Here is a 23,208-nt window from a genome sequence, read left to right as displayed (position 1 = left end):
TGAAAAAGGATGCTGGACTAGATGGGCCTTGTGTCTGATCCAGCACAGCTGTTCTTATGTAATAGCTGCCCATTACTTCCACCTTCCCACACTGCCATGATGCAGGGGGAGGAAAGGGCATCACCTGCTTCTGGCCAAGGATTCCAGGTTATTCTCCTTGCCCCTGCCCATCCATGTCATAGCAGCAGGAGAAGAAGGAATTAAACAATAGGAAACCACACAGCTGCTGGGCTGGGATGGAGGAAGGTGGAGAACTCGCTCTCTGATGAGATGGGAATGCATGTAAGGAGTCCTGGGATGACCATCTGACACCTTCATCAGTAGTCTGCATGAGGCAGCCGCCCTATCCTCATCCTAGCTCTCCTCTGGAGAAAAAATTATAGGACTATTTCAGATTATATTTTGCCCAACCAGTTTGTCTTACATGATAAAAACATCCAGACCACTGACTGTGAGCTAAGAGTAAGTGCATATAGCTTCCTACAGCATGCAATTCTTTAATCCTGTACGATCATGGCCATCCAAACTACCCCTCTATGTGCAGTCCAAGTACTGTATTAAAGGAATATTGTGACCTCATGTAGAAAAGCAGTTCAGACTAACCACTCCTCACAGTTAAAGAACAGCCTGCTGGCAGGGAGACCTGCACACTCACATCTTTTATCACATGGGGTCAGTGGGGTAAAACATAGTCTGAACCAATCCATAGGCACAAAAATTGTGTCCAGAAGTGTTACCCTACAATAGTCGCTTTGGAGGGGAGTTGGCTTGGGGTTGCAACGTGTGGCGAGGAAGGGTTAGACCTTCTCCCCTATACCATGGCCCTGATCCCAACTGGGGCTGCCATGATAGCTTTTCAAAAAAGAAAAAGACATAGAGTGTTCCTGTCATGGACCTCCTTCATGTCTAGTTTGGGCCTTTAAGACGCAAGGACAAAGTCTAGCTCATTTACCTTTTTAGTTTTTTACTTAGTAACATCTAATGCAGGGTTTCTTAACCTTGGGGCCCCAGATGTTGTTGGACTACAACTCCCAGAATCCCCAGCCACAAAGGCCATGTCTGGGGATTCTGGGAGTTGTAGTTCAAGAACAACTGGGGACCCAAGGTTAAGAAACCCTGATCTAATGCATCAGATATCATATCGTCGGTGATATGCACTTAATTAAGCTCTGACACCATAGCTGAACACTGTAGGATTTGACCAAGACTGGTAAACTATAATAATAATGTTACTTTGTGCTTATGAAATACAAATTTTCTTTTTTAAGAGACAGTATATTTTTTAAACGTGCAGTTCTTTCATGCCATTTTCTTTTGATATTCTTTTCAAAAATGAAATTCTTGTCATTGACCACATTAATTAACAGGAAATCAAAGTATGTGTGTGTTTGATTCATCGCTTCTCCCCTTTTTTTTGGTAGGAGTTGTTGCAGATTAACTTTGGGTACAGTGTTCACATAAGAGCCATTTTGGTGTTATGAAGGTTTAAACATAATTAAAAATTCCCTCTTTCTTTCTTGCAGGAACTACTGGCAGCTTCCAGTTATTTGCTTGTACTGACAAGATGCATATGAAGATGTGGGTTCTACTGGTCCTTCTTTTGAAACTTAGTAAGTACAAGGACTTTTCACATGCCCAGAGATTTTTATTCTATGTCTCATATTTTCTCATTTATATATCCCTTGGAACATTGGCGGTCCTGGTTATGGTGTAGTCAGGCCTGCATTCTTGCCTTCATGTCCTACATAATTGTATTGTCTGCTCTCTAGCTCAGTAGACCAGAGGTACAACTGCACCTAAGCACTGTATCACAGTGTGCCCTAGAGGGGCATATCATATACTTTGGACTTGTGGTGCACACTTGCCACAATGTTGGTCATCACTGCCTTGCAATATTATGCCATTTCTGTTTGCCAGAATGATTTTTCAGAGTTTCAGGTTAGTTACAGAATTCTGTTTAAACTCTAGAGACCTGCAGCCAAAGTTGTGGCGGGTTATTTTAAAACAATATGTGATATATTGTTTTAAAATACTCTCCCAGATCTGCTTTCATGGCATTTGTGTCTCCTCAGCTTACTGGCACACAATTTGCTTACCCTTCTAAGATTTCTAACTCCTCCTCCTTTTCCTGGGCCTCCTATTCCAAAGTTGCTATTTTTCCCCCAAGCCAGACATCTCCTATTCAACATAAGGTACAGGGGCTACACAACATAAGGTCAAGCATAAGCCTGCCCAACATAAGGTACATGGGCTGCATCTGTCCTGGGGGTGGGGGGGGACTTTTACTGGCTCCCAGGTAGGAATAATCTGCAGAATCATAGGAGCTGAAAACTGCCTTACAGGGCCATCCTGTGTGTATTTACTTGGAAATACATTCCATGATATCCCCAGTGAGGCTTACTTCCCAGTAAGCATGCCTAGGATTACAGCCTGAAAGTGACAGTGATTTGAGGAGAGGAGAGAGCATTTATTGGGGGCTAGCATGCATTGCAGGTGCCTCATAGACTTTGCAGGGATAATAGCCAATATCCTTGATTAAACATTCTGGGTCCCTTTAACAGGGGGCAGGGAATTGACCAGTAACTAAAACTGCTTCCATTAATATTTTAATAGTAGTTTTGATGTCATAATCAATGTGCTTGAAAATTGACCTTGGCTTCCACACACCAAGTCATGGTTGGTTCCGGCCCACCAGGGCATTTGAGTTGTGCACTCTTGTCCTGTTCTCTGTATTATTCCTTCAAAGAAGTATTTCTATCCCATCCTTCCTCCAAGAATCTTGGATAGCTGCTATGAAGGAAGGGTTCTGCTTCCCTCAGTAACTGTGCTGGAACTCAACATATGACTTACATATGACTTCTGAGTACCCAGAATGTTGGGGGCAATATGCTAAATCATTGTAAACCGCTTAGAGAGCTCTGGCTATAGAGCGGTATATAAATGTAAGTGCTATTGCTATTGCTATTGCTATTACCCTTTCCCATCAGTAGGCAGAACAACCATGAAAACAGGATACCAATTAAACTTAGCCAATGTGGGGCAGGTCTCACAGAGTGATCTAAGTTCTGGAATGAGCATCAGATATTTCCTTCTGTTGGCTGTATCCAGTCTGCAGACTGCCTCGTGTAAAAGAGAGCCAGCCTCTGTTTATATATCTCGACACACCCCTTTGCCTTTATTCTCCACTTTAGGTTTCGTTCTTTGGTATGATGATAGTCAGAATCCAGTAAATTAGTTTTTTAAAATATATTTTGTTAATGTTCAGGGGCAGTTTCCTCATTGTTTAAGCACCATTGCCTCTATCCTGTGGTGCTATGTTACTATTATTATTTTTTAAACAACTTCATCCAGTGCATGGCAGCAACTATGTATGATGTTGGCTATGGATGTAGAGCCAACTTACATGAAAATTCATTCATTTATTGCGAGTCAGGTGGTCATGTTAATTTGCCTTATAAACATGGAAAACAGGAAATGTTAATCACAGAGTACAATTTCTTGGATACTGAGTAGATATGCAAGGGGGAACTGTACTGGTTTGAAGTCTATCTTATATAGTAAAAAGACATTTGACAGCTTTGGTGCTCATCTCATAGATAGAAGAACTTTGTATGAAAAATAGCTCCAGAATCCATTATAACCATTACAGGTTTCTAACTGTATATGTGCTCTTATAACAAGTTGAGCCAAGTAATGCTAAGCAGATGAAGCCTCAAGGGCCCCATGCCTATTCAGTGTTTCAGGCTAGAACATGTTTCAATGGGCAAAAAATCCTGAATGGAAAGTTAGCTTAGTAGAGAGAGAAAAACACTTAAAGTCATTTCAGGCAAAGGCTTACCTTATAGTTTGCCTTATAACAATCAGATTCTAATTTTCTGTGCTCTCCAACTTCCATATTCATGTGGAAAACATGGTTTAGTGAAAATTACTGGAAATCTTAGGAAACATGCGCTTGCCATCAATCTGTGTAATAATGGTGTAATTAATTACATTTCACATCTAAAGGAATCAATCCAGGGTGGATTAGACTACCTTAAGATCAAATACCATCCTTTGTAGGAGAATCACTAGCAGTTTTATTATTGTGACAATTTTGACTTCAAATATATTATATGATAAATCAGGCAAATATTCACAAATGAGTTATTTTGAAAACTGGCAGAAGCTAGAGCCCACAGATACACATAGGAACATAGGAAACTGCCATATACTAAGTCAGACCATTTGTCTGTCTAGCTCAGTATTGTCTTCACAGACTGGCAGCGGGGAGGGAACTTGAAACCTTCTGCTCTTCCCAGAGCGGCTTCATCCCCTGAGGGGAATATCTTGCAGTGCTCACACATCAAGTCTCCCATTCATATGCAACCAGGGCAGACCCTGCTTAGCTATGGGGACAAGTCATGCTTGCTACCACAAGACCAGCTCTCCTCTCCACTACATATTTTAGCTATGTAGTAATGAACACATTATTGGGATTCATTTCATGCACATCAGCTCTGTTATCCGTGTGTGTGTGTGTGTGTGTGTACGTACGCATTCTCAGGTTCAGTGTGAATATAATGTTAGAGTGCACAAACTGTTAAGTGATCAAAGGAAAGTTTGCCTCGAAAATGGCATATTTCTCTAAATGCAGCACCACCTAATAAGTATCAAATAATGTTGTTATAGCTGTTGTTTATAATATGCTTCCCCTTATATTATTTATCATGAATCTTGGCTGGAGTCTTGAGGTAAGATATTTTATTTATGGCTAAATTCCACTATTTGCAGTTTTGTAAACAGCTACTGAAAAATAATTAAGAGGTTAGAGTTTAATTAGATCCACTTTAGGTGGATCTGAAGATTTAAAAAGAAACTTCTTAAAATGCAGCACATGCGCACTGTAGAAGATAGGCAGAATTTGCAGCTGGGAACATAGTTCAGAGGCTTCCTTCACTCACCCAGCTATCACCTCTCAAACTTAACTGCTGCTAGGAGCTGTCAATGTGCCCCCTTAGGCTGAGGACTCCAGGTGCTCCTTCTGCCCTCTCTCATCAAGACAGAATTTTCAGCTCAAGGAGACGCTCTGACAGCTCCATTTAGCCTCTAGGTTAGCCAGCTGGGGGGGGAAGCAGGTGGAGAAGTCTAGGCTTCCTCCCTTCGGCTGGCTCCCACTCATCAAATCTAAAGGCAAAAGGGAACAGTCAGATACTGTCTTCTTATTTTGAAATGTCAGCTACCTCCTACATTTGAGCAGGAGCGGCCGGTGAGGGCAGTGCTGGGAGGGGGGTGGGATGAGAGGCACCTTTAAGGAATAATAAGCAGTTGCTTACCAGCGTGTAAGCATCACCTGCAAGCTGCTGCACTCTGCCTGCAATCCTGTGCGGGATGGCAGCACTCCTCCCAGCATCTGGCACAGCCATGGCATGCCCGTGGTCTCTGTGCATGTGCTGAGGCTAGGACCATGCCGCACTGGATGTCATGTGGAATGCTGCCATCCCACAAGGGATAAGGAATATGTCTGGAGTATGTCAGGATATGCAAAAAATGTCTTTTGCGCATATCCTGACATCCTCCCGACAGATTCCTTATCACATGGGGTGAAAGTTCATCTGAATCACAGCACTTGTGTCACGTATATAGCAGCAATTTAGGTGACTCCCCACCCCTTCATACGAAAAAGGAATGCACTGGGAGGACATCAGGACTTTTGCAAAAGACATCAGGATTGGCATGTCATTGGCGTGTCTCCCTTTTAATTGCATGTGCTGGAAAAGTGTCGTCTGAACCAGCTCACAGAGTGCTAGATAAGTGCCATATTGTAATGAAGATAGGTGCAGGCATGACCAACCTAAGTTTTCATTGACTACTGTCATGCAAGTGCTTCTGCATATAGCAAACCCGCTCCATTTTGTCTGTTTTGTGTCAGCACTGACAGATGTCCTGTATGGCCAGAATAGCTGTGATGATGGACCCTGTCGTCTCACTGTTGGGGACCTGCTTGTGGGTCGCAGTGAACAACTAACAGTCTCATCGACGTGTGGACTGTTTGGGCCTGAAAAATACTGCATTATAGGCTACCTTGAGGTGAGTTTATTTTAATTTCTAATTTCACCTGCCAAGAATGATCCTGGAGAGTCTATTTTTAAAATCCAGAAAAGGCTACCTTCAGTTTTTGTGTTCTCTTAAAATGACCTAGATGGTCTGTGACTTGGGCATGGAATTGTCAACCCTGAAGAGACTGGCTTGGAGTCTCTAGGAATTGGCATCAGTCTCCAACTGACTATTGAAAGCAGTCCTGCAGGTTTTAATGGCTTACTATTGGGATAAATACTGGTGGGGGAAATGGCAATGCTAGTTTGGTAGGCAACATACTGACTCCTTCCACGCTGCTGCTGCTGCTGCTGCTGCTGCTGCTGCTACTTAACCTTCATGAAAACCTCTTCTGGGCACTTTCCAAATTACACCCTGCAATGGGGTCACGGCGAATCTCTGAAGTGTGCTTCCACAGGGTTCCGTTCAGATTTCCAATGCCTTGTTTCGAATTTAATAGCTGCGATATAGTGCTATGACATTGTATATCTGGTGTAAATAAGTTGCTGTTCTTTCAGGTTGTATTTGTTTGTGAGACTGCTCCCCCTGCTGTTTACATTTTGGAGGCGATTTGCCTGAATGGAAGCATTTTGCTACTGTTGAGTGGCTAATCTGGAAAGCACCCTGTACAGTGAGTGACACACTGCTGAGGGGGCATCCATCAGCCTCTGCACATGTAAGCCTCCAGACAGTGTTTGGGGTTGTTAATTTTACCCCCAGTAGTAACCAGCAGAGCAATAGGTAGAACAGTTAGGGAGACCCTTACTTACTGTCTCTACTCCCAATGCCCCTTGTGGTTCTTAGGATAGTTGGTGCAAAAGTTCGATGCACTGGAACTCCATCTCCAACACACATCTGTGATGGTGCTGTGCCACAGGGCAGGAGCACTTGGTGGTAAGGCTCCAGGCATGATATTGCATGATACATCACCCATTATTCCTACGCCATCGTGCAAGAGCATTGTTGGGCAACTCCATACATGGAGCCCTTACTGCTGAGCACTGCTGCCCTGTGGTGCACTCCCATCACAGCCCTTTTACACATGCCCAGGAATACAGGTGGTGCTCAAGGTATCACGTTCCTTCAGGGAACATGAGGGAACCAAATTTTGGGGTGTGTGGGAGCATCGCCACCTACCCACCCGACTCCCATTGGGGCTGACACCTTCCTGAGTGGCACCCCGCCTCAGAGTATCTGAAGTGAAGCTGTGAGAAGGTTTTGGTTGGCAGAGAGCGAGTGGGTGCTCCACCCATGAGCAAGAGGCTAAGAAGTGCCAGTGAGAACACAGAAGTTCACCCCAGTTGCTGCTGGAAGCCAGGCTGGGCTTCATCACTGTACTGGGAGTTGGGTGCACTGTGCAGTTCTGTTTCAGTGCTGCTGCTGCTGCTGCTTCTGTGCAGTGCTGCTGCTTGGAAGCCTCTATTCCAGCCCTGCCATTGGGATTTGAAATGGCCTTCCCCACTGGTGAGTTATTGCTGTAGATGTGCAGCTGGCAGGGCATTGCTGGGGAGGTGGCCACAGGCTACAGAAAGGCAGGCCTGCAGAAATATCTGCTTCAGCACCTGTGTTTATGTCTTTGAGCCACTGAGCACATGTCTCAGGAGCACACATCCAGGAGCAGCAGCGGAAGGGAGGAAAACATATACAGGAGCTTGCGAGCAATGGTAACTGGATTCTGTGAATACTGTTTTTTGATGGGAATGTTTCTCGTTGGGTTATTGCTAATGTTGTCTTCCCCCACACCCAACCTTTGTGGATTTCACTCTGTGCTGGTTCTTTCTCCCTCCCCATCCCTATCATATTTGCAATGGTGTGATTGTCCTAGTAGAAGAAGATGCAGGTAAAAGTCCTGGAAATATTTTGTCTTCCTTTAGACTTTACTTGCCACCGTTGGTTCATCTTGAGTTGGCTTGGAGAGAGCTGTGTTCTTGAGCACTCTCATTATCTGGAAAAAATATGATCTTTTTGTATTTTTTAAGTGACCAGATCTGTAATATAAAACTTTGAGCTAATACTTACATTTAAAGAAAACAGAAACAAATGTATCGAACAGTAGGGTGTAGGGTTTTTTGTTTTGTTTTTAACGATAAGGTTACAGTTGCATAAAATTACTACAGCATCTGCAGTTGCAAAGCAGTCTCCTATGGCAAGCAGTGCAAGCTACCACTTCTGCACACAGTTCCTCCTCACAAATCTTCTGTGTTTTCTGCCTCTTTTCTTGCCATGGATGCAACTAAATAATTTTGGACCCTGGACCTAGTGCGGGGGGGTGGCCTTGCAAAATTATCATCTTCTCCTCTGCGCGCGCACACACACACACTCTCTTTCAATGGTTTCACACAGTCTTCTGCACAAAAACCCACTATGGAACATATTAGTACGTCTGTAAATCTCTCTCTCTCACACACACACACCCTGTGGTTTCACACAGTATTCTTAAGCACAAACAATTCCAAGAAGTCCCCCCGACACATTTCCTCCTCCTTGCTAATCAGGGTCTGCCGTGGCTTGCATTTGGACAGGAGTCTACATGTGAGTGCTGTAAGATATTTTCCTTGAGATTCTCATGCTGATGCAGCAAGAGCCAGTACAAAGACTTCGGGAGCAGGGAGCATCCCAGGATCTCAAGAAGTGGCAGGTTGACATCGCCCTGCATGGGCAATGTTAGGAAAAGATTCCTGGCAGGCTGTGGATAGGGCCCTTCTTGGACTTGGGCCCCAAGATCCAGGGCCAACAGTGCCTCTGTTTCTTGCAATTCTTTTAAGAATATTTGCATTTTCCAGTTCTCCTAGCTGGGTGTTTAGCAGTTCTTGTTCAATCATACTTATACTCTCTCTTCTTCCGTCCTTTCTACTAAGCAGCTTTAGGATTGCAGTCACTTACGGATGTGAGTGAGAGAGAAATGCCCTGCATACCAGCTTCACTTACTGATTTGAAGGAGAGAGAAGCTCCTGGAACCTGAACCTGAATCCTAAACATGTGTGTGTGTGTGTGTGTGTGTAACTGAGAAGGAGCCTTGTTTAACAGTGCAGCTTGCTTCTGATTGCACTGTTCGTGTTTTTGGGATCATTCTTCTCTTTATTGAATGAGGGTGTGTGTTAAAGCCATATTTTTCCTAGGGTGCCCAAAACCCTTGCACTGGCCTTGTGCAGTATTTCAGCCAGCATTTTATATATTTATTTATTTGTTTGTTTGTTTATCAAATTTGTACACCGCCCCAAACTTTTGTCTCTGGGCAGTTAACAATAGCATAAAACAAGTTTAAAACATATACAAAAAACTTAAAACAATTAAAAATTTAAAAATAAACCAGAGATTAAAACCCAACAAATTTTAGGAAGCTGAGAAAGCATGGGCGAAAAGATGGGTTTTCAGGTGTTTTTTGAAAATTGCCAGAGATGGGGAGGATTGTATCTCAGCAGGGAGTGCATTCCACAACCTCGGGGCAGCGACCAAGAAGGCCCGTCTCTGTGTAGCCACCAAACGAGTTGGCGGTAACTGGATATGGACCTCCTCAGATGTCATTAATTAAAAATCCCTATCCATCTGGCCTTATTCAGAAATACACAGTCTGGTATCTAAAGCCCAAAACAGCTTAGGCACAGGATATTTAAGAGAACATCTTATTTGTCATTAACCCCACAGCCCATTGAGATCATCAGGAGAGGTTCGTCTTCTGTTGCCACTGGCTTGTCTGGTGGCTACTCAGGGATGGGCCTTCTCTGTGGCTACCCTGAGGCTTTGGAATGCACTCCCTGTTGAAATAAGAGCCTCCCCATCTCTGACAACTTTTTAAAGGGCAGTTAAGACAAATCTGTTCACCCAGGCTTTTAATTAGATGCTGTTTTAATAGTTTTTAACATTGATTTAAATTATTTTGATGTTTTTAACCTTTTATTCTGTTTTGTTGGTAGAGACATAAGTTTGGGGTGGTATATATATATGTGTATATATATGTGGACTTAGACCCTGTAAAGAAGACATGGGCTGTGATGCAAAGGTTTGCAGGCCTTCAGTGGAAAACTGGGTCTCTCCATAAGCAAATACTGTCCTACTCACTTCAGTGCTAGGGAATGCTCCATTAATAGCATAGCAGTAGCATATACACTAGAGCAGGCATCCCCAAACTGCGGCCCTCCAGATGTTCCACAATTTTTTGTGGCTGGGTATGCTGGAAGTTGTAGTTCAGCAACATCTGGAGGGCCGCAGTTTGGTGATGCCTGCACTAGAGCTTCTGGATCAAAGTACTGGAAAGTTGTGATACTTAAATAAAACTCTGACTAAAATGTTTGTTTAGTGTGTAAAAACAACAACAAAAGAAAATACATCTGTGAGAAGAGGCTAGCGCTGAATGCTTCAAGGACCAATGTAACGTAGAAAAGCTTGCCAGGAAGGCATGCACATGCTTGTCATGGCAAATCTTTTTGAGCGCATTACCTTAAACTCATGAAGAGGTAGCTCCAGGTTATACATGTCTATGCACACCATTAAACCTAGGAGCTCCACCCTTCACAAATGTTGATTTGGCTGCTCTTATACAGATAAATAACACTGAAGACCATGTTATGTGAAATATGTGAGAGGAAGTTGAGATATGTATCATGTATGGATTGTGCATGCACACTTCACTGCTGCATATTGTTATTCATTTTTTCAAGTGTTTTACATCACCCTTGTATATCTCCACAATATATAGTAGCCCCACAGAAATTTATACCCACCCACATAAAACCCAAGTTAGTTATTTGTGGCAAGTCAACAGCCTGAAAGGATTTGGGGGAGGTGGGAAGAACCAAGTTTTTTGGTTTTTTTTAAAGCAAATTAATACTTCATTATGTCTCTTCTGAACTTATTAATGAACAATTCATTGGGCCATTCCACTTTAATATACTTTTCTCCCTCTTTCATAATATTAGAACTAAGGATCACCCTATGAAACTGATTGGAAGTCCAGATCAATCAAATGGTAGTACTCTTTCATGCAATGTATAATTACATTGCTACAAGATGTGGTGATGGCTACTAGGTTAGGTGATGTCAGGAGCAGATCTACAACTGAACAAATATGTGCGATGAACATGGGCTGCCAATAACGGAAGCTGTGCCCAAATTTTCAACTTAAACTATAATTTCCTCACAGGGAAAATTTCCTCGATGGGAAAATCAAAAACTAATAACACCTGAATGGCTGGGCAGAAAGCTCTGAAATCTCATCTGTTGTTCCTACATTTTCTGACCACACAAATGGCCTCCGTGCATGCACAGAGAACAGGTGAGTGCTGTAGGTGGAGCAGCCACCTTGCAGGATGCCAAATGGCACGCCACTGCTCTCTGCACTTGCAGGTGCTGGTGGTATTGCCCGTAAGGACTTTTAAAGGTACCTCTCCCCCTCCCCGAGCCACTCTCACCGGCCACCACTGCAACCAATATTTTGGTCTTTGACCAGCATAAGAAAAGACATAACAGTAGTGTTAAAAACATTATCTGCCTGTGTAGACCGTAACTAAAATTAAAGCTAAAATCTTATTGTTGAACTAAAATCTATGGAGCATTATTTTATCATATTTTAATTAATTTTATAATTAATTAAAATACGATAAAATAATGCATAGAAGCTAAGAAGTTAGAGACTGTGAGCATAAAACTAAAATCTAGGATAGACAATAAAATAGTTAAGATGAGAATTAAAATTTGATTAAAATATGATAAAATGAAAGGTGTATAACTGGGTAACAGGGTTGGCAGAGCAGGCATGATTTGTGTCAGGCCTGATTAATTCTTGATGGCGGGCAGATCCCAGGAATTTTTGCAGAACTCACATTATTATGTGTGATAAAAGGGTTGTAGTCAGAGAGTAGTATGGAGATGTAGAATTGGCTTGTGCGGCCTGGCAACCTTTTAAGTAGTGGGAAGATGAGAGTACTGCGAATGTCTCTGTAAAATAGGCAGTGTAGGAGGATGTGCTCAGTGGTTTCAGCTTAACCAGTGTTGCTGGGGCACAGATGTTCTGGGGCAGAGGCGTAACTATAGGGGGGGCACGTGCCCCGGGCGCCATCTTTTCTGGTCACGTGGGGGGCGCCGCCATGACCAATTTTTTTTAATTTTTTGTTAATACAAATGTTTCCTGCTCAGTGCAGCAGCGCTGCAACAGTCAAGGGAGCGTGTCGGTGCCCCCTTCCCCACGAGCGGTCCCTTCCACGCCACCTGCACCCCCCCCCCCATTGCTTTGCTGGCGCCTGGCGGCCAGTCAGTGGCCTGGCTTGGTGGCGGCGGCGGGTGCTTGTGAGGAAAAACCTAAGTATAATGTAGTATGTTGGGGGTGTGGTGGTGGGGGGGCGCCATTTCAGTGCTTGCCCCGGGCGCCGTTTTCCCTAGTTACGCCTCTGTTCTGGGAAGAGGATCTTCTTGTATCTTCCATCTAACACAGCTGAAGGAAGGGTGCTGCAGCAAACCAAGGTGAAGGCTTTTCTGTGGTTAGGGGTCTCTAGCTGTGTTAGATATGCAGCAAGTGCCGCTATGTACCTTAGGATTTCAATGATAGGGAGGTTTGGGGCCCTACCTAGGTCACTTTGATACTCCGCGTCCATTATGTGCTGTTTAAGACATGTCCTGGCCTGCTCATAACCCAGGGAGAATAATTGGGGGTTGGGGAGGCAGGGGAAGAGCCTAAGTGATGTTAGTTTCGCCATCAGGGTTCTCTTCCAGGTGGATTGGTATCCATCCTCCAACGTTAAGGGGACTAGGCCCATTGGGAAGAAGGATTGTCTTAGCCAGAAACTGAGTATAGACAGCCATATTCTGGCCTCCACTTTCACCAGGCCTTCCTTCAGTCGTAAAGCAGCAATGGAGACACAGTGGTGTATCTGCAATACTGCTCTTAGGAATTTGGACTGGACAAGCTCCAGAGAGGTGATATTAGAGAAGGGGCCCAGCTGGGCCATGTAGAGAAGTTGTGCCAGTGAGTTTAAGGGGAGCAGTTGTGTAATAGTCTCTTTTTGACGAAGAATTTTAAGATGGCAGAAGAGCTCCTCTGGGCATTTGGGGCAGCATAGCTGCAATGGGGCCTTCCTGGTGCCGGATGCATGAAAGATCACCCCCAGATATTTGAAGCACAAGACTTTTTTGATTGTGTTCCCATTTATGTGCCAGGAGTAAGTCTTTGGTCTCCTAGCAAAGGCCATGATTTTGGTTGTATGGTAATTTATTTCTAGATGGTCCTCTTTACAGTAACTGAATGAGGGTCCCCTGTGCTCTTCTAAGTCCATTGGGCACCCTAGCGAGAAATGCCACATTGTCTGTGTAAAGCAGGATAGAGATGTGTTTCTCTGTCAGGTTGGGGGTATGTAAGTCCAGGTTGTTTAAGTGGCCCACCATGGCATTTATGTAGAAGGTGATTAGAAGCTGGGCAAGTATGCAGATGCCCTTAGAGGTAGGGACAATGCTTGAAAAATGATCTTGGAAGTTGCATCTGACTTTCAGGGACATGCCATTGTGAAGGGTACAGAGGAGAGATAGCAGGTGCCGATAACCCCTTTGCCCAGTGGTGGCTCCGCCCCTGCTCCCCCTCCTTCCTCCCTTGCTGCTGGGGTGGCAAAGACCTTAATCCGCCCCTGCACATTTGTATATTTAAAAGGAGCACAACTGCTTTGCCATGATTATCTCATCTATTCTTGAGATAGGAAGAGAACCAAGGTGTCCCTGTGAGATGCTGCTGCTTTTTCTTGCATGCTCCACACCTTAATGGCTAAAGCTTGCTGATGGAACTTTTGCCATCACCAAGGAGACAATGGGTGCATCATAATAGATATGTCATAACTGCCACCTGCACAGGTGGGGGCAAAGTGTCATCCTTGATCACTGAGGAGAGATGTAACTGGTGGGCACCTATCTACATTACAAATGTATACATGTTTCATACTAGTACTATCCTGGGAGTTCTAATTCAGAGAGAGTGCTGATAATTAACAGAGTTACTGATCTTTTTGAGTTTCCCACTGATCCCTATGGGGAAATTATCTTATGGGGCCCATCTTCAGTTCTTGTACACAGGCCCCTTCAGAGCTTGTTACACTACTGGGTGATTTTAAAAGGATTAGACAAATTCATGAAGGATAGGCCTCTCAATGGCAATAAACCACAACATGGAAGCTAGTGCTCAGGGGCAGGAGTCTTCGAAATACCAGTTACTGGCAGGCGGGCAATAGTGAAAAGCTGTTCATACACTGTTTCTAGGCTTCCGGGAGCCTTCTGGCTGGCCACTGCTGGCAACTAGATGCTGGATTAGATGAACCTTTGGTCTGATCCTGCAGGATTCATCTTATGTTGAGGCGCCTCAGAGTAAGTCATGCTCCCTGTGGCAAGAGCCAAGTCATTACTGACTTCCCATTTTTAGCCTTCTTCCCTTTTAAAAAGGTAAGCTTATGAGATCACCTGGCATTCTGTACGTGTCCCCTTATCGACTTTGCAATGCTTTGACCAATATGAACCAAATGTAGTACATTTGTAGGGATACCTCAGTAGCATAGTTTGTGATCCACCCAAATTCAAGATGGCAGACATGAGAACATTTGAGGCACAACAGGGCTAACGTGAACTGCCAGACTGATTCTCCTGCTAACTTGGCAAAGAGGCACCTTTTGAATGTGGTGATTCTCTTTATTTAGCAAGGGGAGAGTAACTGGCCCTCTCCACCCCCAGCACAGTACCTCCAGTGACTGTAGCTGGTGTCTATCTTATGTTTCTTTTTAGATTGTGAGCCCTTTGGGGACAGGGATCCATCTTATTTATTTATTATTTCTGCCCTTAGATGGTAGGGACAATGCTTGAAAAATGATCTTGGAAGTTGCAGCTGACTTTCAGGGACATGCCATTGTGAAGGGTACAGAGGAGAGATAGCAGGTGCCGATAACCCCTTTGCCCAGTGGTGGCTCCGCCCCTACTCCCCCTCCTTCCTCCCTTGCTGCTGGGGTGGCAAAGACCTTAATCCGCCCCTGCACATTTGTATATTTAAAAGGAGCACAACTACTTTGCCATGATTATCTCATCTATTCTTGAGATAGGAAGAGAACCAAGGTGTCCCTGTGAGATGCTGCTGCTTTTTCTTGCATGCTCCACACCTTAATGGCTAAAGCTTGCTGATGGAACTTTTGCCATCACCAAGGAGACAATGGGTGCATCATAATAGATATGTCATAACTGCCACCTGCACAGGTGGGGGCAAAGTGTCATCCTTGATCACTGAGGAGAGATGTAACTGGTGGGCACCTATCTACATTACAAATGTATACATGTTTCATACTAGTACTATCCTGGGAGTTCTAATTCAGAGAGAGTGCTGATAATTAACAGAGTTACTGATCTTTTTGAGTTTCCCACTGATCCCTATGGGGAAATTATCTTATGGGGCCCATCTTCAGTTCTTGTACACAGGCCCCTTCAGAGCTTGTTACACTACTGGGTGATTTTAAAAGGATTAGACAAATTCATGAAGGATAGGCCTCTCAATGGCAATAAACCACAACATGGAAGCTAGTGCTCAGGGGCAGGAGTCTTCGAAATACCAGTTACTGGCAGGCGGGCAATAGTGAAAAGCTGTTCATACACTGTTTCTAGGCTTCCGGGAGCCTTCTGGCTGGCCACTGCTGGCAACTAGATGCTGGATTAGATGAACCTTTGGTCTGATCCTGCAGGATTCATCTTATGTTGAGGCGCCTCAGAGTAAGTCATGCTCCCTGCGGCAAGAGCCAAGTCATTACTGACTTCCCATTTTTAGCCTTCTTCCCTTTTAAAAAGGTAAGCTTATGAGATCACCTGGCATTCTGTATGTGTCCCCTTATCGACTTTGCAATGCCTTGACCAATATGAACCAAATGTAGTACACTTGTAGGGATACATAGGGATACCTCAGTAGCATAGTTTGTAGCAAATTCAAGATGGCAGACATGAGAACATTTGAGGCACAACAGGGCTAACGTGAACTGCCAGACTGATTCCCCTGCTAACTTGGCAAAGAGGCACCTTTTGAATGTGGTGATTCTCTTTATTTAGCAAGGGGAGAGTAACTGGCCCTCTCCACCCCCAGCACAGTACCTCCAGTGACTGTAGCTGGTGTCTATCTTATGTTTCTTTTTAGATTGTGAGCCCTTTGGGGACAGGGATCCATCTTATTTATTAATTATTTCTCTGTGTAAACCACCCTGAGCCATTTTTGGAAGGGCAGTATAGAAATCAATCAACTAACTAAATAAATAAATTCAAACTAAATTTGCTACAGCTGCAGGGACACATAGGGACACTTCAGTGGCGTAGTTTGTGATGATGTCATCCACCTAAATTCAAGATGGTAGACGTGTAAACATTTGAGGTACACGTGGGCTAACTTGTGAACTTCCTAACCAGTTTGAACAAAATTTGCTTCAGCTGTAGGAACACATAGGGACACCTCAACGGCATAGTTTGTGATGATTTCATCCACCCCAGTTCAAGATGACGGACATGTAAAGATTTAAGGCTGAAGTGGGCTAACTTGTGAGGATGGTAATTATCAATTAAGAAGATTATAGTGAAAGGAAATTAGGCAGATTAGTTCTTACCAGAGCACCTTGTTAGCTCTTTCATCTTCACAACAACATTGTGAGGAAGTCATTTTATAGAGACCCAAACTGAAGCTAAGAAAGTAGTGGCTTATCTAAGCCCACCCAGTATAATTTGCAGCTGTGTTTGAACCCATGTGCCTGATACAAATGAACAACAGTGAGAACATGACTCATAGCAAACTGTTCACATGTAGCAGCTCATCACACAAATCTGGCAAGTTTCACTATAGCACCCCAATGTGTAAAAAGTAAAGTGGGGGGAGAGATTGTAAGATGCATGGTGAAAACAGATCTACATGGTTGGTGGCTACACACAGTCAGCATGCCTTTTGGAGCAGTCTCCACACAGTTTCAAGCAATTAACACACTTATGCTGATAGCTTGTGTGAATTGAGCCCAGATCCAAATCCAAAACTCAAAACACATTAACTTCACATGATCTGTGTTGTATATATTGCTATAAATATATTGAAATATATTTCATGGGATCCAAAGCTCTATAATGCCCCAATAGTAACATGGAGCCCTGTATGAGCAAGAGGTTTCTTATTTACTTCAATATTATAGGATATTCAATGTTAGTACAACAGCCACTAAAACACAACTATGTTTACAATAAGTTCTATTCAGACATTATATTATACATTTATGTAGATGTCTGCCAGCCCTGCTTACTGGAAGATTTCGCCAGTGCCTTTGGATGCCTGACTGTGTCCTTGTGATTCTGGTGAAGCTGAAACTGTAAATCACATTTTGTTGAATTGTAGGTTTTATAGGGATGTCAGGCATCTGTTAATTTCACCTTTACTGACCAGTGTTCCGGGACAGTCTGAAGACTGATTAGTTAAGTTTTTACTTTCTGATAATGACACAGGTACCTCATATACAGCAGCAAAATTTTGTTACATAGCTACTAGAGTGCAAAGCTTCCAGACTGACGCAAAAGATGTTTGAGTTGTTCACAAGATAAAGCTATGGCATTTTTATGGTTATGTCTTGGATATGTGGCTTTGTTGTGTCTTGGTCTATGACCGTAAATAAACGTGATACTTGATGTAGATGTCTGTACACATTTACCTGTTTTTGTATGAATGTACATGTGTTCACTTTAATAGTGAACCTGGATACAGTCCTTCTCAAATGCAGAGTATATATAGAACTTTTACTATTGTACATGCATGGAGCATAATGTGTAAATCTTACAGATCTGTACAGATCAATCAATTTATTACCATCAGATAGATCAGATACAGAACAATATTACAATATCATAGTAAGACCCAACTTCCCACACTAGAAGGTTTCTCTACCATATCTATTGGTGGCGCAGTGGGGAAATGCTAGACTGACAAGCAAAAAGTTGCCAGTTCGAATCCCTGCTGGTATGTTTCCTAGGAAACACCTATATTTGGCAGCAACAATATAGGAAGATGCTGAAAGGCATCATCTCATACTGTGTGGGAGTTGGCAATGGTAAACCCCTCCTGTATTCTACCAAAGAAAACCACAGGGCTCTGTGGGCACCAGGAGTCAAAATCAACTTGACGGCACACTTTACTTTACTTTACTTGTTAGCTGCTGTTAACTACTGACAGGTTTTAACTACTGCCACACAAAACTTAACCACATTGTGAGTGAAAATGTAAACTATCCTAAACCACTTTCGAAAGGACGGCATATAAATTGAATGAATGAATACATATAGGCTTAATATCTGATAGCAAGAGCTTTCTCAGCCAGGAAAATCCAGTAACAAGAGAGTTATAAATCTATTACAACAATCATTATAAAAGGAACAATACAGGCAAACCTTGTTATACACGGACTCTATATCCACAAGTTCATGTATTCATGGGTGTCTAACTGACACCCAGTTTCATTATCTGTGGATACGAAAGGGTTGAAACCCACATATCCACGGTTCCTAGAGGGCCGGAAGTGTCCGTGGCGGTCACTTCCAGCTGCCATTTTGTCAGGAGGGTCCCTTTCTTTCCTTCTTTCTTTCTTTCTTTCTTTCTTTCTTTCTTTCTTTCTTTCTTTCTTTCTTTCTTTCTTTCTTTAAATCCCCAGCAATATTTCACGGTTTGGGAGGCATTCTGTGGATTGGGTGAGGCATTCCTGAGCACATGGGAGCAAGATATAGTAAACTGTTTCAATTATTTTCACATTTTTTGCTGGTTTTTTTTCACATTTTTGATCATTCTGGAACCTAACCCCACCCCCCACCCTTTTCCCATAGGCATAATGCCTTGTTACTCTCAGTAGTAGGCGAGGAACAGAACCCCTGTAAGTGATGAAATGTTCCTGTACAGCAAAACATGTTGAACAGATGTTACCACTCCTACACCACAAAGGCACATTCGGCTATCCAATGGAATTTTAGTAAACTTACCCTGCAGAACTGCTGATGGAAGGACGCCAGCCGATCGCTGCTGCTTTAGGCAGCGCGGCTCGTTTGCCCCAGCCCCCTATGGAGGAGCATGTGACACCGGGAGCTGTCTCCCACTGGTCAAGCATTCCTCTGGGGGTGGGGCTAGAGCACGCCTTTGGCCTGCTCGCAGAGGCCCGCTCAGTCTGACTCTCTGAGTTGCGGAGAGCGGACGTAGGCAAGCAGTTCTCCCAGGCCAGCTGCGAGCATGCGGCCAGGCCTGTGGAGAATCAGGCTGTGCCGGGGGCTGTAAGAGAGGTGGTTATAGGCTTTAATCCAGGCATCCCCAAACTGCGGCCCTCCAGATGTTGCTGAACTACAACTCCCAGCATCCCTAGACACAATTTTTTGTGGCTGGGTATGCTGGAAGTTGTAGTTCAGCAACATCTGGAGGGCTGCAGTTTGTGGATGCCTGCTTTAATCCCTCCAGCCCCATAGGCGGGCGGCCGAGGCAGGCCCGCAACTTCTGCTGGGCCTGCTAGGGCCCCGCTTTGCAGCGTGGCCAGGCGCCGCGGGCGATTTTGGACCGCACGCAGCCGGGCCTACTAGGGTCCTGGTGCCACAGCCGATTTGGGGCCACATGCAGCCACTGGGAACTTCTGCTTGGGGGACTTCTGCTGGGCCATATAAGGCCCACTTCGCAGAACCTCCACCGGGCCTTTTTAAGGGCCGCCGGGGCCTCATTTTGGGCCCACTTCTGCCTTTCTTGGGCCCTGCAGCCCGGCACTGCGGCCTGCCTCGGGCCGCCTCGTAATCTGGGCTGCTTCTGCCAGCTTCTGCTGGGCTTCCCTTGGGCTCCGCTGCAGCGGCCCACCCAGCATTTACCCAACCAGCGCCAGTGTCTGCAGCGGAGGAGGAGGGCTCTCCGGGAGCATCGTCTCAGGTTTAGCGGCAGCGGGGCACTGATACCGGCAGGCTTGCGACATGGCAGGTTTGGGGGAGGCCTGCGGACCTGAGGTGGAGGGCAGTCATGACCTTGGGGGGCATTTGAACGGGCGCCCCCCCCCGGGCGGGTTTAGAAGGGCCTTTGGGGCTGGCATTCTGCACCATTGGGTACTTCTATTCCCATCCTCTCGCTAGCCTTGTTCCTAGTGCCTTATGCTCTCAGTGCTACCTTCTCTTTTGCTTATGTGCATATTTCTTGGCATGTAAGTTATAGCGCTCTGCACATTGACTGCTGTGCCCCAGAATAACATATTCAGGTGAAAGCCTGAATTGCAAATTTTAACCAGGGGCCATCTGGAAAATCATGGCTGGACATAGACACCTAAAAATTGGGAGGTTTATAATTGAAATTAATGATGGAACTTTAATGAAGAGTGGCATAAGAATGCAATAATAATGTGAATTTAAACAAGCAGTGGAAACAGCAGCCACTTCTCATGGAAATATAGTTGCAATGGCAATTTATTTTAAAGCTCATTTATTTATTAGCTCCCCTGCTCACATTATATGGGAACCCCGAGTAAACTATTTTTAGTGTCTGGTGATTAATGTCATCACATGATTATGCTACACAAATGGGAGTTGAGAAAGGGTCCATATATGCACTAAATGAGATTGTAATAATCAGGGGTGTTTCAGAGCAATATTAGATTAATTCATAGAGGATACCTACATTGTTATAGTTCATTTCATACAATTTAAGCATCGCAATCAGGAAGCAAATATATGCATACCCTGGGCTGGGATAAATTTGGCCTTGCATTCCTTAAGGCAACTTATCTTCATTCATAAGCTGTTTAAATAGAAAGGCGCTTGACTTCTTTCAGCTCTGGTTGTCTGTTTCATCATATCTGTTAAAGTAGATTCTGGAGCAGAACTACAGACAGTGAATAAAACAAAAACCAAAAAAACCCTGCAAATCGCAGTCAATGCCTTTTTGAGAAAACAGGGCAGAAGCTCATTGTAACGCATACAGTGTAAAAAAATAAATAAATTACAGTTTGTGTGGCTAAGTGGCTCTAATTTCTCTCCATATAGAGCGATGTTGAAGCAAACTCTAAAGGGGTTTTGTTGTGTTTTAAGGACATAAGAACAGCCCTGCTGGATCAGGCCCCAAGCCTGCCTCGTCCAGCATCCTGGTTTCTAACCAGATGCCTCTGAGAAACCCACAGGCAAGAGATTAGGGCATGCCCTCTTTCTTGCTGTGGCTCCCTTGCCACTGCTATTCAGAGGCATCTTGCCCCTGAGGCTGGAGATGGCCTAAGCCATCAGGCTAGTAGCCATTGTAGACCTAGTAGACATGGTAGACTAGTAGACCTGTCTCCATGAATTTGTCTAAGCCTCGTTTACAGCCATCGAAGCAGGTGGCCATCACCACATCCTATGGCAGAGAACTCCATAGATTAATTATGTGTTGTGTAAAAACAGTACTTCCTGTTGTTGAACCTAGATTTCCTGGCCATCAGTTTCATGGGATGACTCCCTGTTCTAGTGTTGTTCCACTCTCTCTACTCATATTTTTGCTCTACTTCGCAAAGCCAAAAATAAAAGTGTGGCAACTAAAGAAGTCTGAAGTACGAAGACACAAAACCTAAGCTCTCTGGAAACTTCAAGAGGTACAAAATAAACAAACAAACAAACAATGGCTAGGATTTTAACAGGTGATAAAACAATGCAATCAGATTACGCCACTGATGCTTTCAAGTCTTAAATTGCATAGGACCAAGATAGCTAAAGGAGAGCACCCCACCCCAGAGTCTGCTGACCCCTCATACCTCCTTGCAGTTCTATTGCAATGACATAATTTTTTAATTTTTAACAAAATTGTTGCTTTGGGCAACAAACTATAATTAAAAGGATTGGTCCTATTTAAATAATTCTTTAACCAAGACAATCACCTTTCTGAACATATTGTACAGTGAACTGGAGCTTTATAATGAGGGAGGAATGCAGGAGTCTTCCTTCTTTGAATAAGAGATTCAGTGTCAGCTCCAGACCCTAAGCCCGTGACTCTGACCATGCAGGCTGGTCCCCCTAGGAACGAGCACACTAACTGCTAGAGGCTCCTCACTCATGAGCTTTTGGCATCTTCACCTGAGATGCCAAAAAACCCCAAGAACCGTACCAAATCATTGGGAGATTACTACGCAAGATAGAAGTGGGAGATTCCAAGCCAGAACCTACCGTTTAAAGTTTCTTTCCACTTTATCTTTCAAACTGGAACCTGGGCAGTCATAAAGATCCTTATGGCACCAGGATTGAGGAACTCAACTTATCAGAACAACTTTCTGCTGCCCCAAAAGTGGGGTAATTAAGTGTGTTACACTAATATGCGATGGCTACAAGCCGGTGGGATATGAGCCAAAGCTCCCCGGGCGGTTCGGGAGGAAACAGGGTACAACACGTTAAAACAATAACAACTAAATAAATATTGGGAATAATAATAATTCAGTATGATGCAGCGGCGCAGGTGTAAAATTGTTCTCAGATCCCCATACTATGAGCTCGACCCTCCCTTGCCAGGCAGCGTACCTAGAGGGTGATGTGATCCTCCAGGGGTATGCCCCCTTCCCAGAACTGCTTAGTTGTAGACCCTTGGGGTCTGCCAGGTCACTCACGTGACTTCTGGATCAGCCACATACAGAAAGATGAGATCAGCTACATACTGAATGGCAGATCAACCGCACACTGAAAGGTGGGAGCAGCTTGTGGGTCGGAGTGCGGCCTTCCCAGGCTTGGGGTTTTAGGCTATTGGCCCGGGATGCGGATCTCAGCGGTAGGTTTCACAGAGGGGCCTGGGGACGCGGGTCTCAGCTATGTGGCCTCGAGCATGGAATGGCCTGGGATGCGGGTCTCAGTGACGTGGCTTGAGAGCGCACAGTGGTCTGGGACATGGGTCTCAGCCATGTGGCTTGGAACACGGAATGGAATGCCAATGGCCCGGGATGCGGGTCTCAGCAATATGGTGGAGAGCTCACAGTGGTCTGGATGCAGGTCTCAGCCATGTGGCTTGGAACATGGAATAGAACATGGATTGGCCTAGGATGTGGGCCTCAGCAATATGATGGAGAGCACACAGTGGTTTGGGACTTGGGTCTCAGCCATGCGATGTTTCTGGCACAGCGGGCCAGAGGCCTCGTCTTGGGCCACTCCTTTGTTCTTTGGGCA

The 23,208-nt window shown here is 44.4% G+C and overlaps 1 protein-coding gene and 1 long non-coding RNA gene across 4 annotated transcripts in view; one reads left to right on the top strand and one right to left on the bottom strand.

Moving 5' to 3' along the window:
• The first annotated feature begins 1,552 nt into the window (after nt 1-1,552).
• Nucleotides 1,553-23,208, top strand: part of LAMB4 (laminin subunit beta 4) — a 93,051-nt gene continuing 71,395 nt past the window's right edge. The window contains exons 1-2 of one of the 3 annotated variants that reach the window (XM_053258377.1): nt 1,553-1,610; nt 5,909-6,066. In XM_053258377.1, the coding sequence (XP_053114352.1) occupies nt 1,565-1,610; nt 5,909-6,066 (204 nt within the window). In that variant the 5' untranslated portion in view covers nt 1,553-1,564. Of the gene's footprint in view, nt 1,611-5,908; nt 6,067-15,195; nt 15,329-19,644; nt 20,023-23,208 lie in introns of those variants that run through there. The other 2 variants (XM_053258379.1, XM_053258378.1) reach the window with 2 other exon arrangements.
• LOC128328413 (uncharacterized) lies at nt 17,811-19,165 on the bottom strand. The gene is made up of 2 exons (XR_008309192.1): nt 19,060-19,165; nt 17,811-18,785 (listed from the first exon to the last, which is right to left on the bottom strand). It is a non-coding gene; the product is annotated as an uncharacterized LOC128328413 (long non-coding RNA).

Source organism: Hemicordylus capensis, chromosome 5 (assembly GCF_027244095.1).
Source record: "Hemicordylus capensis ecotype Gifberg chromosome 5, rHemCap1.1.pri, whole genome shotgun sequence".
Classification (NCBI taxonomy): Eukaryota; Metazoa; Chordata; class Lepidosauria; order Squamata; family Cordylidae; genus Hemicordylus; species Hemicordylus capensis.
This window is presented reverse-complemented; position numbering and strand designations above follow the sequence as displayed.